Below are 15,877 nucleotides of genomic sequence, written 5' to 3'. Positions count from 1 at the left end.
CATAATATTTTTATGGATTGTATTTCAAGTTTTTACAATCATCAAAGGAAAAAGAATTCATTTGTTAAGACTAGTCTTAAAATGGCACATTGTTTACGGTGGATTTATGTAATATGTTTTTTCATCAAAATATAATGAATTTAACTATTTTAAACAAAAATAAACAACATTATTGAGCAAATGATACATTATGTAAAAATTGAATATTACATAAGTCTTAGTTGGATATGATTGTAACTTGACATTTTTAACAATTATTTATCAAGTATATAATAATTTATATACGTCATACATATTTTTCAGTTGAAAAGTAGATATTTCTAAAAATACTCACATATTTCTGATATAAATCTTATGATAATATTATCGCAAGGAATTATTATCTTTGATTTGCAATTATATTGTCAATCAGATAATTCTGGTGTATTTGTATCGCAAATAATTAATTTAAAGATCAAGATTGCCAATGCATACGTATTTCATATCTATGTAATCATCAATGCCATGCTTGGAGCCTTCTCTACCTAAGCCTGATTCTTTGACACCACCAAAAGCTGCTTCTGCACAAGAAATTAATCCTTCATTGACTCCAATCATACCAACTTCCATTTTATGGGCAACTCGGAATATTTGAGATAAATCTTCAGAGAAGAAATATCCTGCTAATCCAACATTTGTACTATTGGCATCATCCAAAACTTGGTCTTCATGTTCGAATTGATGTATCACAGCAACTGGGCCAAATATTTCTTTATGATAAATATCCATGTCTTTAGTGACACCAGTCAATACTGTAGGAGCATAGAATAATGGTCCTAAAGTGTCTAATTTCTTCCCACCACAGTGTAATTTAGCTCCTTTCGCTACTGCATCTTCAACTAAATGTTCAACCATTTGTATTTGACTTGCTTTGATCAAAGGTCCATGAGTTATTCCTGTTTGCAGACCATCACCTAACTTAATATCACGGCTTATTTTCTCTATAAACTTATCTACGAATTCTTGGAAGACTTTATTTTGTACGTAAAATCTATTAGCGGATACACAAGTTTGTCCAGTATTACGGAACTTACAAACCATCGCTCCATTAATAGCTAAATCAATTTTAGCTGAGTTAAAAACGATGAAAGGTGCATTCCCGCCTAGCTCTAAACTTAATTTTTTCATAGTGGAAGCACATTGATTGTATAAAATTTTTCCAACTGCTGTAGAGCCTGTGAAAGATAACACCCGGACTCGAGCATCATCACAAATGGCTTTTCCAACAGATGGTGAATTTACTGTATTAGTAGTAATAACATTTAATACACCGGCCGGGAATCCTGCTTCTTCTGCTAGCTTAATCAATGCTAATGCTGTAAGTGGAGTATCCTCTGATGGTTTGATAACACAGGTGCATCCAGCAGCTATTGCTGCTCCGGCTTTACGAGTTATCATTGCATGAGGAAAATTCCATGGAGTTATTAAAGCAGAAACGCCGGCTGGTTGTTTCAAAATCATCAGTTTACGATTTGATAATGGAGCTGGAAGTATTTCTCCATTGATTCGTCTCGCTTCTTCAGAGAACCATTCAACAAATGAATTGCCATATTTTATTTCAGCTCTGGACTCTGCTAATGATTTTCCATTTTCTTTAGTAAGTATTTCTGCTAACTCTTCAGAATGTTTTACCATTAAATTATACCAAGAACGTAATAAATCACTCCGTTCTTTAGCTGTAGTCTTGCTGAATGTTTTAAAAGCTTTTGAAGCCGCATCTATGGCTAATTTTGTGTCTTCTACATTCATATCCGGTACTTGTGCTATTACTGACTGGTTTACAGGATTCAAAACATCGAACTTAACACCACTCATTGCTGGTACCCATTTACCATTTATATAACCCATATTTTTCAAAAGACTCATGTTGCGAATAATTTGTGCGTGTTTGAAATGTATTAAAAATCTCTTTGAAGTTAACATTTTATGACTAGTTGTTTCTGATTTTACTGATTTGTTTTGTTAGTAACCTGGAATAAAAACGATTGTTAGTTCATAAATATTGGGTAAATTGTTACGTTCAAGTTGATAAAACAATGTTTTTTTCTTAGTCAAAGCTTAAATAAATAAGTAGCGTATGAAGTATACATTTCAATGTTTAAACAATGATACAAGCAAGAGTCTTAGTCCATCATTACCAGTATTTTTAAAATAATTTAATTGAAAAATATTTATAACATAGACATGAATGTTTGCTTCAATAATAATAGGATTTGTGAACAAAATTGGTGCAATATTCAGATCAATATTCTAGTCTCTAGTATTTTAAGAGTGATGGCAGTTCAATAAAAGTATATTTGCATCGCAAACATTCATCCGGAAATTGAAAATTTTCTAGTGACTCGTTTTATAAATTGAAATTGATGGATTTTTTAACTGTTGATAATTTATATTAGTATCTATAAAGTAAATGATATTTTGTTGTATTATATTTAATACTACCAGCATATGGTTAATTTATTGCAATAAGTTAATTGAAGCTGTTAATTAATTTATGACTATGAAATAATTATGGGTGTGAAAAAAAATTTTAATAAATTTTTCAATTGTTAAGAAGTAAGTCATTAAAAAATTTTTTGTTTTTATTTGGAGTATTTCATTGATGAAGGTATTTAAAAATGGAGATTCTAACCTTTAACAATGCGGCAAAAATACGTTTGAAGAACAGCAATTCACACAGTACCCCTAGCTGTACTCTTTTCAGTTCACTTCTGTCGTTTGTAATGTTCCTGATAGTGTAATCATCAATTAAATAAAATCTCGGATACAAGGGGCAGAAGGAGAATAAAATCTTTACGCTGATTCTGACAGACTAACATTGTGTTGATGATTAAATTCTGTAATCGGTCATTTGTGTTGTGACACACAACGCTGTTGATGACATTGGTGCATGATTAAAAGTCAAATAAATTATCGTTACATTGTTATCAAACAATTTGTTTTAATTAATTAATTGTGAATATTATAAACAATCGAAATTATTAAGATGAATAACACAAAACGGACTATATATGTTGGTAATGTAGAAATTAAATTAAATTTGTTTACACTCCAAAAACATAACCTCCTATTTTGATCAAAATAATAAATAAAATTTTTTATCCGGTTATTTAAAATTGAAACTGCAATTATAAAGGTTATATATCTAAGTTTAACTTTAAACAATATTGAAATAATTTTCTAATATTTTGAAATCTTTACAAATATTATCATCAGTTTACAATTTTTTTTTTTGGAAATAACTTTTTTGTTTTAGTTGACTTTATTACTTTTAAGTAATTTTGTGGTGTTTTCAGCCTCATAATATGAACATCGTACAGTTGTAACTTTTGAGGAGCAGTGAAATCATTTCAAATTTGCTAACAATTTTTATAGACAGTTTTAAAACCCGGTTTACTTATTGTAGTATTTTGATAGCTTTTTTATATATATTATTCTTTTATACTGCTGCATTATTATTACTTACTCCCTTCGTAGCTTCATAAGAACAAAAATTTTATTTAACGACTCAACAATAGGAAAAAGCTATACTGTTATGACTTAACATAACGCGTAATCTGTACTCTTTCAGGTGGTTTAGCAGAGGAAGTTGATGAAAAAATTCTTCATGCTGCATTTATTCCATTTGGAGAAGTAATTGATGTTCAGATCCCTCTTGATTATGAATCGGAAAAGCATCGAGGGTTTGCCTTTATCGAGTTTGAGTTGGCTGAGGATGCATTGGCTGCTATTGATAATATGGTTCATTACACGTTTACTTATTATTTTAAATTCAAAAATGGATAATCGAAAAATAACTGAAATTTTTCTTTGTAGAATGATTCTGAGTTGTTTGGACGAACGATAAGAGTAAATATAGCAAAGCCTCAGAGGATTAAGGAAGGATCATCAAAACCTGTATGGGCTGATGATGCCTGGTTACAAGAGCATGCTGGAGAAACTTTAAATAAGGAAGATGGCAAGTCTGATATACCAGTGGTCGTAAAAGAAAAACGAAATCCACAAGTTTATTTTGATATTACGGTTGGTAAACACGAATTAGGACGCATTATTATGATGCTACGTGCTGATATCGTTCCTAAAACAGCAGAAAATTTTCGATGCCTGTGTACACATGAGAAAGGTTATGGATATAAAGGAAGCATATTTCATCGAATTATTCCAGATTTTGTATCCTTTATAAAATATCTCTTACATAGTAAGTAAACTTATTTAGGATCTTTCATCACTTTTTTTAAGAAAAAAGAAAATTAAAACTCACAACAAATAACAACTCGTAATAAAAAATTTTAATTTTCATTTACAACAAAAAATTACAGCGATCTTTGTACTGCTCTATTGGTATTATCATTTTTAATCTTAATTGTTTATTTATTTAATTGTTAAATAGATCTCACTTTTTTAGAGTTATTACATTTCTTTCAGTAATAGAAAAGGCTTTGGTTACTTTTTAGTAATTTATGCCTATGAATAAAATAACAAAAAGTAAGTTATCCTTGGTTCAGAAAAATTTCCTTACATATTTAATAACAGATGTGTCAAGGAGGAGACTTCACTAATCATAATGGAACTGGAGGTAAATCGATCTATGGTAATAAATTCGATGACGAGAATTTTGAGCTAAAACACACTGGACCCGGTATACTATCGATGGCTAATTCTGGACCAAACACAAATGGCTCACAATTCTTTTTGTGTACTGCACGAACTGATTGGTTAGACAATAAACATGTAGTGTTTGGTCATGTTTTAAGTGGTCTAGATATACTGAAGAAAATGGAAAAATTTGGAAGCAAAAGTGGACAAACTTCTCAAAAAGTTGTAATAAGTTCCTGTGGCGAATTAACATAATTTTGTATATTTTTTATAAATAGATAAAGTATTTATTCCATTTTAATATGAGCTATTCATTCTTTTTGTTCATCAGCATAATGTGAAAATATTGCTTAAATAATTTTGTCATGTACTGCTCTTGTTGAGTTGGCCAAAGACCTTCTAGAAACCCAATATGACCACCACGTTTTGTAATTACAAATGCAATATTTTCATATTTACTAGCTTCTTGAAGCGGTATTGCTAAAAAAAATATAAATGATTGATTATTTGATAAATTTTATTTCACTTTTTTGTATTCACCTTCAAGAGGTTGGAATGGATCATCGGCTGCGTTTAGGCAAAGTACTGGAACTTCAATAAGATGTAATTTGTTGTGCAACGTTGCATTTTCATAGTAATCGTAGACGTCTCGATATCCAAAGTGCTTCGTAGTAAATGCAGCATCAAATTCTCTTAGTGTTTTACTCTAGAAAATTAAATTAACGTTAACTTTTATATTTTTATAATTTTCTTGGCAACTTACTTTAAAAGCTTCCGTTAAATCTTTATCAAATACACCGGACTTTTTCGAATAATGCATTTTCTGAACAACTTTAGAAAGTTCTTCAGCTAAATAACGATTTAATAAAATATTTATTCCACTTTCAATATTCTCAAGACCTTTAAAAACATTCCATGGTGTGGAAAGAATAAATGCAGCTTTTAACTTTTGTGCAGCAATTTCGCCATTTTTGGCTAAATAATTTCCTAAAACTAATCTGAAAAAAAAGTTCATGGATTAAATTAATTTAATAGATTTAAAGTAACTTCAATCATACTTGAATAAAATTGCTTAATTATCTGAGTACATGAGTTTAGAATTAAAATTACTGCAGTGTCAGGTCAATGATAGACAACAATAGAAGATTATTTTTTTAAATTAAGACCTTTTGTCAAGGCAACTATTAATGAAAAGCAATAAACATAAAAATATGAATGTCGTTATACGACTAACTCAATAATACAGTTATACTAATACTATTAAAATTAACAGGGTCTTACATTACTTTGAATAAAATCAATGAATCTATTATATTTACAAATACTCTGAAAATTGTTGAAACAATTAAAAATTAGCATTTAATTCCACGCAGACCCTTTGTAATCAATTTTCAATTATTATCCAATTGACTTATGCAGAAATACTATTTTTGTATCAATAAATTTTGATAGAATAAAATTAAAAAAAAATTAGCAATCTAAACCAGCACAAAGCATTAATAATGACTATTTTTTTTTTACAAAATGAAATCATTTAGTAGGTCATCATACCCTCCCATAGAAATGCCTGTGGCACCGATTGGTACATTAGGATGTGATTTTCTAACATGATCTAATACTTCCGTAAAATCATCACAGTTAGCTGCACAATATGCACGTGGTGTCTGTAATAAATAAGTGGTCATTTTTTTAAATTATCATCAATAAAATTTTTTTCAGTTATAAAAGTATACCTTTAGAGCAACACCTCCAAGACCCCTATTGTTAAAAATCACGCATCTGATACCAATATCTCTGGCTCCAGAAACAAGACATTTTATGTAATCCGCTTGACTAGCTCCTGTTAATCCTGGTAAAATAATCACAATTGGAGATGATGAATTACAATGATCATCTGCCCAATCTAAAGCAACTTGCCCTCCATCAGCTAATGTTAGAAGCTCTCTAAAAAAATATTTTTATCATTTTTGCATTTTTTAATATGCACAGTAATACATAGGAAGTTGTATAATAATTATTTAGATATTTACCTACGATATTCTACGTCGGGAATTAGTTTTCCACGTAAAAAGCTTGCTATAATTGTTTGTGCACGCGATTCAAAGCACCACGGTGTTGGCCAATATTTTTTATTGATCATATCAATATTTTCTTCTATAAGTTTACGAAAATCACCCTGAGCACAAACCAACTGTGGAGCCTAAGACATAATTAATTTAATAAAATAAGCTAAATTAAGGACTAAAAACTATCAAGCCGTTTAGTATTAATAAATTAATGATATGTGAATTAAATTTACTGTTCTTTGATAAAAAAATAATAATTTTCAACTGATAGCGGAATTTTAAGTTATGAATATTAATTCCAGTTAAATACAAAAATGTTTCAGATGATGAAAATTCATGTGGTTCACTTATAAATACATTATTATTGATAATAAATTTTTTTTCTATGTATTTTGCACTTATTTTATTTTTCTATAATTATATTTATCATGAACCAAAATATACCTTTATGTAATATCGGTTTCAATCAATAGTTTTACCCTAATGCAGTATGAAAGACAAATTACCGGTTTTTCGAGCCAATTAATTTACCATTAACTTAAATTTAAAAAAATGAAAAGTAACAAATAAACTTTTGTCATTTCTGTGTGTGTGTGTGATTTTCAAGAAGTCAGTTTAAACGGTCGAGGTCAAATCGATCAGTTCACTAATAAAAGTAAAGTGTCAATTTTTATCTATCACATCAGAATAACCTAATACAATAAAAGTTAAAAAATAAATGAGAAATCAAATGTTACAATTTTATGTCATCGTTACTTTGTTGATAGATTATCCTTTTCAACGTGATTATTTTTTAATTCAAGCATGAATATTAATATTATTACAGCTTCACTTTATCAGGGTGAATCGTTGAACCTTAGGAGTGAACTCATTATTACCTTGACTACTTCGAAGATGTAATACATGTAGAAACCAATCATAAATAATACAAAGAAGTACATTTTGGGTAATTCAAAAGCATCAGCAAAATATGACAACATTTTTAACACTTTTATAATAAATAATTAATAATGATAACAATTTTATCCTAGATAAAAAAGAAAAACAATTCACTTTAGCTGATTCGGTATTAAATATCCGGCATCTCTACGATATCATGACTTCACCGGGCACGAGTCGTTCACCAACTAAAGCAAAAAATAACCAACTTATGATTGAATGGTCGATTAGAACGTGGGAGAGTACATAGGCCATGTTTATATAAAATCTCCCGACATTTAAAAGTTGAATACGTGTATACTACTATTCTCTGTATGCAGTTTGCAGTATGTATCTCTACCTCATTATACGCTATATGTATCGAATTGTAGAAATTATATAATCTTAGATATATAATACAACAAATGATAACAAATTGATAAGGTATAGAATGATTTTTCAAAAATAATACTATATTTTATTTTTATAGATTTTTATTCACCTTTTCCACAATGATAATGACATTGAATATTGAACGTGAACTTTCTCAAATAACATCCTGGTGTGTATATAAATAAATACTTTATAAGTACGTAAGATTATGAGTGATAAAATAATACAATATAAAACATTGTATGAACAAAAGAGAATGAAAAATTACATGAATTTATAATATTTTTGTGATTATTCATTGTTCATCATATACAAATATACTTTGGCATTAATAACTTTCATCTAGAGATATTTTTTTTATTCTTCGTTTGTTCATCATTTAATCTCATACATATATGAAGACATTAAGTAGCAAAAGTCTTTTACTAATCAGACCAATATTGATACTCGAATGAACGAGTACATTAATAATATTCTTAAGTACGATTTTCAAGAAGTAAAGTGTAAAAAATAAAGTTTACAAAATATCAACATGAGTTATTTTTCAACAACTGCCAATCAGCATCCAAAAATATCAAGACTAGAATAATGAAATTATTTAATCCGAAAATATAGATAGTAAATCAAAAAACTTAGCACAATTTAACAAAACTTATCTTTAATGAAAATGATTAGACATAGTTTTCCTAAAGTTCTGTTCGAATATTATCAAAACTGTCTTGATATTGTTGGAGTTCTTGATGCTGATTGGCATCCGCATATCATAATTTCTTATCGCAATTAGTTTCTCTTACGTACTTTGCCCAAGTACGATGTGGTGTACGATCATGTTTCCTTTGTAGTTTTTTGACGTCTAAATTATTCTCATCTAAAACTGCACTATGAACATCAGGTTGGTATAAGCAAGCAAGAGATTTTTTCAATTTAGTTGCACTCGTAGTAAAGTCAGATGTCTGGCTACCAACCAACAGCCCAAGATCATTCTTTTCACGTGCAGCCCAACTCCACATCTCAGCGATAGAACAATTACAGACAAATGGGTTTCCAGCGAGGTTCAGAGTAGTTAAATGTTTATTCTGTTCAAAGACTCCTTTGTGAATCGTTGTAAGATTGTTATTACTTAAATCTAAGCGTTGCAATCTTCGAAGTTTTTTCAGAAAAGCTAAATCTTCAACTCTGGATAATTTATTGCCAGAGAGATTTAATTGTGTAAGGTTTTTATTATTAGAAAAAATGTTTTCATTAAGTGTAGTAATGTTACAATTACTTAAATCAATCGTTTCAACACTCAATAATTGTTTAGGAAGTAAAGGACCTTCTTTCGGAATAGTTAAAGGATTTCCACTCAGCTTGAGTTCGATAATACTCGAATAAATTCTATCTGAACCAAATACTTTAGGATCCAATGGAGTGGTAAGATTGCAGTTGCTTAAATCCAAACTTTCCAACCTAGTTAAGTTCCTAAAGAGATTTTGCTCAAGATTATGAAGGTTGTTTCCACTTAATATGAGCTTTTTAAGGTCCGTCATTTGGGCAAGAGTGTTATTGCCAACATGACCTAAACTGCAGTAAGACATATCAAGGTATTCCAGTTGAGTGAGTGGTTTTAAAAGCTTAACAAACGCATCTGATAAGGGGTTATGCGAAATATCAAGCTCCTGAAGGTTTTCTAAAGCATCAAAAGCATCTGGAAGTCTTCGAAGACTACAATTACTCAGAGACAATTTCCTTAGTTGTGGAATATGTCTTAATACTGCTGTTAAATCACTAGCAAACATAGGATTTCCACTTAAATTTAATATTCTCAAATTACTGGCATTATTAAAAACATCTTCAGGCAAGCGATCTTGAAGGGCACAGTTTGATAAATCTAATGTATAAAGATTGTGAAGATTATGACCAAGAGTATTCGTTACATCTAGGTGATGAAGTTGATTATTGGCCAGTACCAGATGACGAAGATAATGATTATTAGCAAATGTGTCTCTTGGTAGATTTGTTGTTCCTGTATTTTCTATATCTAGATGATTCAGGCGAATTAACTGTGCTAAAATACTGGTCCAACTGATAGACTTGAGGTTATTATTAGCTAAGAATAGCGTACGCAAATTTTCCAGATTGGAAAATGTCTTGGGTGAAATATGGGTAATGTTACAGTTGTTTAGATTTAAGTGCTCCAAGTTCTTTAGATGTTGGAAAGGTCCGGGATCCAACGTCTCTAATGGATTGTAAGATAAATCCAAAGTTATCAACGTAGTTGTATTGGAGAAAAAATCCTCGTTCATATGACGAATACCACAACTACTTAAATTGAGGTACAATAGACCCCTACAGTTAAGAAACTGTCCTTGGACTTCATCCAGAGGATTATTCTGCAACTCTAGGGTGATTAAACCTCGACTGTCTCTGTATAAAGGGAACAAAAAATTAGTAAATGGACTGAATACTGAATTCTCTTAATTAATACTTACTTGAATGCTTCGGGATCTATTTTAGTGATATTATTAGACGAAAAATCAGCGTCTATGAGATGATATAATCCAGCAAAAGCCTCATAATTCAATTGATTAATTTTATTGTGAGCTATTTGGAGCCGTCGTAGCTTAATATCTTGTGGGAAGGTGCCTAAATTAATGACTTTGTTTCCATTCATGTCTAATGTATAGACCATCAGACTTAATTCATCATAAGGAATGCTAGTTAAATTACTCTCAGAACAATCCGTTACCCAATTAATACGAGAGTAATAGCATTCACAGTCAACTGGACAGGCTTGTTCTTCTAGTACCTCACCATTAAGACCAAGTAATATACTTGAGAATATCCAAATGATTTTTAACATGGTTAATCTAGAATTGAAAAATATTATTAATGGAATATTAATTATTGTAAATGTTTTTCTTTGGAATTAAATAAGGTAATGTATTTCTTTATGGTAATCCTATGTATACTGTACCAACAAAATTAATATTATCATTTAATCAGGTATTAGTACTGGTTGAATTTAACGCAAATTATTTGCAAATATTATAATTGAATTTTGAAGCCAAGATTTATGTGAATTTTAATTACTTTAAATTATAACAATATCATTACTTAATTTAAAGAGATAGAAAAATGTTGGAAAGTATTTATTTTAATTCATTTAGACAGTAGTAATTCAGACATGATAATTATTGAGCAAAATGTGAATAAAACATCATATTAATAAAATCATTTTCAAGATAAATGTATTCAATACATAATATTATGTAAATTTTTATCGATATCAAAAATAGTAGTGCATTGCTAGATTAATAATTTTTTATCAGTATGTAAAAAAGATAGTCATAAACGAAAAACTTTTTTGGCAATACATGCGTCTTTTTCAATTTGTTCTCGACTGTATTACACGCTTGACAGATTCGAGTGTTCGGTTATTGCCATCTACACTAGAAAATCTGAGAATCTCATATATCTCATACTATCTTTTTTGTTCCTTTACTTTTATTGTAGTCTACTCTACGGCTGTCGGCTCCGCCTTTGGCGCCATTTCTTCTATTCAGAATCTTCTTTCTATTTCCTAGAATTTCTAAGTTTACTCCGAATGGTAAATTTGCATTCCGTTTCAAATTTATTTCCGTGGTTAAAAAATTTATTATAATCGTTTTTTTTATAACTATTTTTTTATTTGATTTTCGCATTTGTTTTGTACTGATTTTTTCTCTTTATATGGAGAGAAAAAATCTCATGATCTCGACAACGTATAAGTTTGTAGGGGATGTAAAGACTCAATAGTGAGTGGAAGCCAGAGCGGAACAAATGACTTGACTTTAAGAATAGGCTTTTTGAACAGAGAAAAGAAAGAAAAAAAATTCTATTAATCTTTTTCTGGACGTAAGGACCAGTTGCTGTAGGCCTAAACATGACGTATGACACTTTAAAATGCCTTCTTAAGGTTTAGGTAAACAAAGAAAAACATTTTGAATTGATTTATAAGATTTCCTTAACAATACCTGCAAGCAACGTAGTTCCCTTGTTTATTTGTAACACAATAATTCGATAGTAAATTTTTATCGATTTTTTTTCTCAAATGAAATTGTCAATATTTGAATAGTTAAGCAATAAAATAAAATATATTACCGGAATTAAGGCCGACGACAAATAGTTGAAAATTCACAAACATCTTAACTTAATAATTCTAAATCACTCACAAAAGTTACACTTATTTTTCCGGATAAATAAATAATATAAAATATAAAGAAACAAATGTAAGATGTGTATTTTTACTCACATTGAAGTATGAATAATTAATATTTTCAGTACAATACTTTATTGCGTTGTATTAAAAAAAAAAAAAAAATAACTCTGAGTAATAATTTAAAAATAGCAATTAGTGGTGTAGGTAAGTATAATTAAATTAATAGATTATTCATTGACTTTTGAATATGATCCATCATGATAAAGGTCTAATTCTTGTAGATATTCATTGGATACAGGAAACTCCAAAAAAGATACCTGGTTTGATTTATAACTTTCTGACTGTTAATGCGTACTATTTAATACTTTGAAACGTTTTTTTGGAGGTAGTTTAATATTAAAAATAAATTTTTAAGAGTACAAAAAATAGAACTAAGTAGTTATAATATAGAGTTATTTTAATAACGCACTTTAATGTTAAGTAAAATACGCATGCACATTATCATAGAAAAATAGTGTCAACCTGATACAGCTTCAAACTAATTATGCTGTATTTTTTATTAAAATTGATTAACTTCATAAATTTCATACGGTCACTTTGAAAATACAAATGTATTTTTCAAATTAAAAAAGATCATACGATCAGAGTATTCTTATTAATATATTTATTTAAATTTTAACCTACGGTGGCTATGGAAATTTTTATAAAAATTTACAAAATTTAGCAATTCAAATGGCGAACTTTGATTTTTTAAAAATCAAATTATTATTCAATATTTTTTTACATATATAAATATTGATATAACATTTAAATAATTGTATTTTTGGCCAATTATATGTATGAATTCTTATTGAACAAAACTGCTACACTAAAATAGCAAATAAATTTAAAAAGCGCGCTCCAATTGCGAATACACTACGCTTGCGTATTGACATAAAAAAATTATGTCAACCAAAATAAAAGTTGTTTTATTTATTTATTTTCTTTTCTAATCAATCATTTTTTTAGAATTTGACTGGTACACTGAGACCTAAAAAACTTTTTTCATCATTCATCAATCGAATATTTGTTCATGGTAGACAATACCTGTCAAGAAAAATAAGAGCATAGATCATAATAAACACTAATTACATTAACGAGCTACTGTAAAACGAAAAAAATATTGGAATAAAAATAAGCCGAATAATCACAAGGTAATATTCTAGAAAAATAACCTCTATGAGACATAGGAATTCACAAGTTCAATCACACTTACGTGAATATCCTCTCATGTGTCAATTTGAAACCCGTTTAATCCACCAACACCTATGTTTCAAATTTATTTTTAAGGTAAAATAATTTCATTCAGTTTATCAAATAAGAAATTTTAAATTGCTTGCGTTTCCATCGATTCAACGATAACGCATTCATGTCACAACAAGGCAGAAACGCGATAGAATTTTTAGACAATGCACACACACACGCATCTCACTGGATAATCATCCACGCATGCGCTTAATCAATTACCAACTGCCGATAAATTTAAATTGCGTGGACTTTTTGAATAAATCTGTGCGGCCGATTTTGCCTGTTGTGTGAGTTATGTTTTATTCTTACTCCATATGTGTGCTAACACACGTTTGATGATGTATTGGCTTATGTCGGGTAGTTCGTTATACTCTTGGAGCTTGAAAAATGAAATACGATAGCAATTTATGCGATAATAACCTACGATTTATGTACAACAGTGTGAGCGGACTGAGAGATAGACTGAAATGTATATGGATGAGCTTTAGCACGCTATTCAAATTGTTATTAGAAACCTTCGATAATTATTGTCATTGTTCAAGGGTCCAATGTGATTTAACATCAAATAAAATATAGACATAATACAAATTTATTTCTGCCAAGTTGCCGGCTCATTTACTATTTAATCATCTTTATTAAATTTAAAATAGATTTTTTATTTATTAATTGATAAATTAGTTGCAAAAAAAAATGTTTTTCTATTCAACATTATTGATTTCAATTGTCAAAATTATCTGATAATATTTTACAGAATTCCAGTGTGTTTTAAATCGAACAATATTTCAAGTTCCTCATAAATTTTCCTGCATTTTTTCAAACGAATTCCCATTGTTGTAAATTGACATTTTTACTCGATTTTTCTTACAAGTTACTTGAACTCATTTGTAGTAAATGGTCTTGGCTGGTATCCAATCAACTGTTTATCTGAAGCCCACAAATATATTAATTCACTAATTTGGAGTATTTGTATTTTATTTACAATACCAATTCCATTAAAGCACTTGTAATTGTATTAAAATTTTTTTAGAAGTAGGGTGAATGTACTAATGGTTAATCAAATACTTAGAACTGGATAATGAGTATATAAACACTTGGAAAAAATTGTCAGCCTTTATTGAACCAATTAATGGCTATTTATTTGTCTTATTTGTTATAAAAGTTGCTTTTTTTTTACTTAATTAACTTTTCAAAAATTCTTACACTCACCTAAAATATTATTTTAGAATTTTTTTTTGATTCTCATTAGATTGAGTTTAACTATACATTGCATATTATTGAAAAAAAAAATGGTTTCTTTTAGAATAACGAAGCTTTGTTCAAAATTTATCCGCCAAAAACTGCGAAAAAATATTTACCTTTAGTATCTGATATTCAGTTCAGATTCTAGATTTTTTTTATCAATATATCGAGTCTTTTTTTAAACTCAATCAAAGAGCACGAAATGACGAGCTCAATATTTGAGATATCTCGACATTTTTTTAAGCTTGTCAATCTAGATAAGATGGCACTTCAATTTAGAATAAAGTTCACTTAGAAATTCAATCCATATTCAATGTTATTTAAATTAATTAAGTTCCATCAATGAGTTTATGCATTGCGCAGGTTTCAAGAGAATATTGTCATGCAATGAGTTAATTAATCGTAACTATCGGAGCGCATCGAAAGTGTGCAGGAGACACATAGCAGCAGAAAGTGCGTGAAAAACAAAACTGAAAAAAATCGATTGATTATCATGGGGCTGATCGTCAATCCGCCGACGTGTTTCCGTGTAATTACCGGCAGCTATACAACCTGAAACTCGTAATTCAGCAGATAAAACAACTAAACCATATTCTGTAAAGTAGTAAAAACATGCTGTGCAGTTTTATTATAAGTTATTATAACTTGAAAAAAAATGACAAAAAATGCAAACATTAATTTCAACTAAAATCAATTTTTTTTCTTGTTATTTCAAAGCGTGTGAAGGAAGTAAAGCGCTCAGGGGGTTGCAGGGTGTTGAACTATGAGTGGGGAATATAAGGGTAAAAGAGGTGGAATTGCGGCAGCCGGGACGGGAGCCAATCCCCCCCTTGAACAAGGGCGCCAACCGGCTCTTCTTTTCTCATCGTATAGTAGATGCGGTTGAAGATAGATTCGTGCCAAGCTTTTGGCGAGACGCGATATATCCAAAGTGGTCGAGAGACTCCTCGTGCATAATCTTTGGCGCCACCCTCTTCCTTTTCATATTTTCTTTCCTCTATTTTTCCTTCCTTTCATAACTATTATTATTTTATCTATATATAGGGTGATCGAGCTGCACGAACATTGAATACTCTATACTTCGAGCATAAAATGCCATTGTGTTTATATTGGGCAACTAAGAACTGCACTTTTGGAGTAAATCTGATTTATGCAAGCA

General features: G+C 29.6%; 4 protein-coding genes and 1 long non-coding RNA gene across 5 annotated transcripts; 2 read left to right on the top strand and 3 right to left on the bottom strand.

Moving 5' to 3' along the window:
• Nucleotides 1-74: 74 nt before the first annotated feature.
• On the bottom strand, nt 75-2,807 carry Ssadh (succinic semialdehyde dehydrogenase). Its single transcript, XM_035081033.1, has 2 exons — nt 2,672-2,807; nt 75-2,009 (listed from the first exon to the last, which is right to left on the bottom strand). Exon 2 carries the CDS (start codon nt 1,960-1,962, stop codon nt 448-450), a length of 1,515 nt encoding a protein of 504 aa, XP_034936924.1. The 5' UTR covers nt 1,963-2,009; nt 2,672-2,807; the 3' UTR covers nt 75-447.
• Nucleotides 2,808-2,919: 112 nt separating this feature from the next.
• On the top strand, nt 2,920-4,936 carry cyp33 (cyclophilin-33). Its single transcript, XM_035081037.1, has 4 exons — nt 2,920-3,056; nt 3,611-3,780; nt 3,856-4,209; nt 4,573-4,936. Exons 1-4 carry the CDS (start codon nt 3,026-3,028, stop codon nt 4,888-4,890), a joined length of 873 nt encoding a protein of 290 aa, XP_034936928.1. The 5' UTR covers nt 2,920-3,025; the 3' UTR covers nt 4,891-4,936.
• Hydr1 (phospholipase Hydr1) lies at nt 4,314-7,834 on the bottom strand. The gene is made up of 7 exons (XM_035081035.1): nt 7,580-7,834; nt 6,666-6,835; nt 6,369-6,579; nt 6,187-6,299; nt 5,399-5,633; nt 5,176-5,341; nt 4,314-5,115 (listed from the first exon to the last, which is right to left on the bottom strand). Exons 1-7 carry the CDS (start codon nt 7,679-7,681, stop codon nt 4,943-4,945), a joined length of 1,170 nt encoding a protein of 389 aa, XP_034936926.1. The 5' UTR covers nt 7,682-7,834; the 3' UTR covers nt 4,314-4,942.
• On the top strand, nt 7,193-8,234 carry LOC118065625 (uncharacterized). The gene is made up of 3 exons (XR_004690173.1): nt 7,193-7,356; nt 7,528-7,966; nt 8,110-8,234. It is a non-coding gene; the product is annotated as an uncharacterized lncRNA (long non-coding RNA).
• On the bottom strand, nt 8,096-13,651 carry LOC118065620 (leucine-rich repeat-containing protein 15-like). Its single transcript, XM_035081032.1, has 3 exons — nt 13,448-13,651; nt 10,484-10,861; nt 8,096-10,418 (listed from the first exon to the last, which is right to left on the bottom strand). The coding sequence occupies exons 2-3, from the start codon at nt 10,852-10,854 to the stop codon at nt 8,774-8,776; spliced, it is 2,016 nt and encodes a 671-aa protein (XP_034936923.1). The 5' UTR covers nt 10,855-10,861; nt 13,448-13,651; the 3' UTR covers nt 8,096-8,773.
• Nucleotides 13,652-15,877: the final 2,226 nt, after the last annotated feature.

This window comes from Chelonus insularis, unplaced genomic scaffold, assembly GCF_013357705.1.
Source record: "Chelonus insularis isolate UGA/USDA-ARS -01 unplaced genomic scaffold, ASM1335770v1 contig_317_pilon, whole genome shotgun sequence".
Lineage (NCBI taxonomy): Eukaryota > Metazoa > Arthropoda > Insecta > Hymenoptera > Braconidae > Chelonus > Chelonus insularis.
Note: the sequence above shows the minus strand (reverse complement) of the source record. Positions and strands in the feature narration are given on the sequence as shown.

What these genes read in the sequence shown, in the direction of transcription:
- Ssadh (XM_035081033.1), bottom strand. Translation starts at nt 1,962, where the DNA reads ATGTTAACTTCAAAGAGATTTTTAATACATTTCAAACACGCACAAATT.
- cyp33 (XM_035081037.1), top strand. Translation starts at nt 3,026, where the DNA reads ATGAATAACACAAAACGGACTATATATGTTG. An exon ending in AAAACGGACTATATATGTTG is followed by an intron (nt 3,057 to 3,610) that starts GTAATGTAGAAA and finishes GTACTCTTTCAG; the next exon opens with GTGGTTTAGCAGAGGAAGTT. An exon ending in ATCGAATTATTCCAGATTTT is followed by an intron (nt 4,210 to 4,572) that starts GTATCCTTTATA and finishes ATTTAATAACAG; the next exon opens with ATGTGTCAAGGAGGAGACTT.
- Hydr1 (XM_035081035.1), bottom strand. Translation starts at nt 7,681, where the DNA reads ATGTTGTCATATTTTGCTGATGCTTTTGAATTACCCAAAATGTACTTC. An exon ending in CCCGACGTAGAATATCGTAG is followed by an intron (nt 6,580 to 6,665) that starts GTAAATATCTAA and finishes ATATTTTTTTAG; the next exon opens with AGAGCTTCTAACATTAGCTG. An exon ending in TTGGAGGTGTTGCTCTAAAG is followed by an intron (nt 6,300 to 6,368) that starts GTATACTTTTAT and finishes TATTTATTACAG; the next exon opens with ACACCACGTGCATATTGTGC.
- LOC118065620 (XM_035081032.1), bottom strand. Translation starts at nt 10,854, where the DNA reads ATGTTAAAAATCATTTGGATATTCTCAAGTATATTACTTGGTCTTAAT. An exon ending in ATAGATCCCGAAGCATTCAA is followed by an intron (nt 10,419 to 10,483) that starts GTAAGTATTAAT and finishes CCCTTTATACAG; the next exon opens with AGACAGTCGAGGTTTAATCA.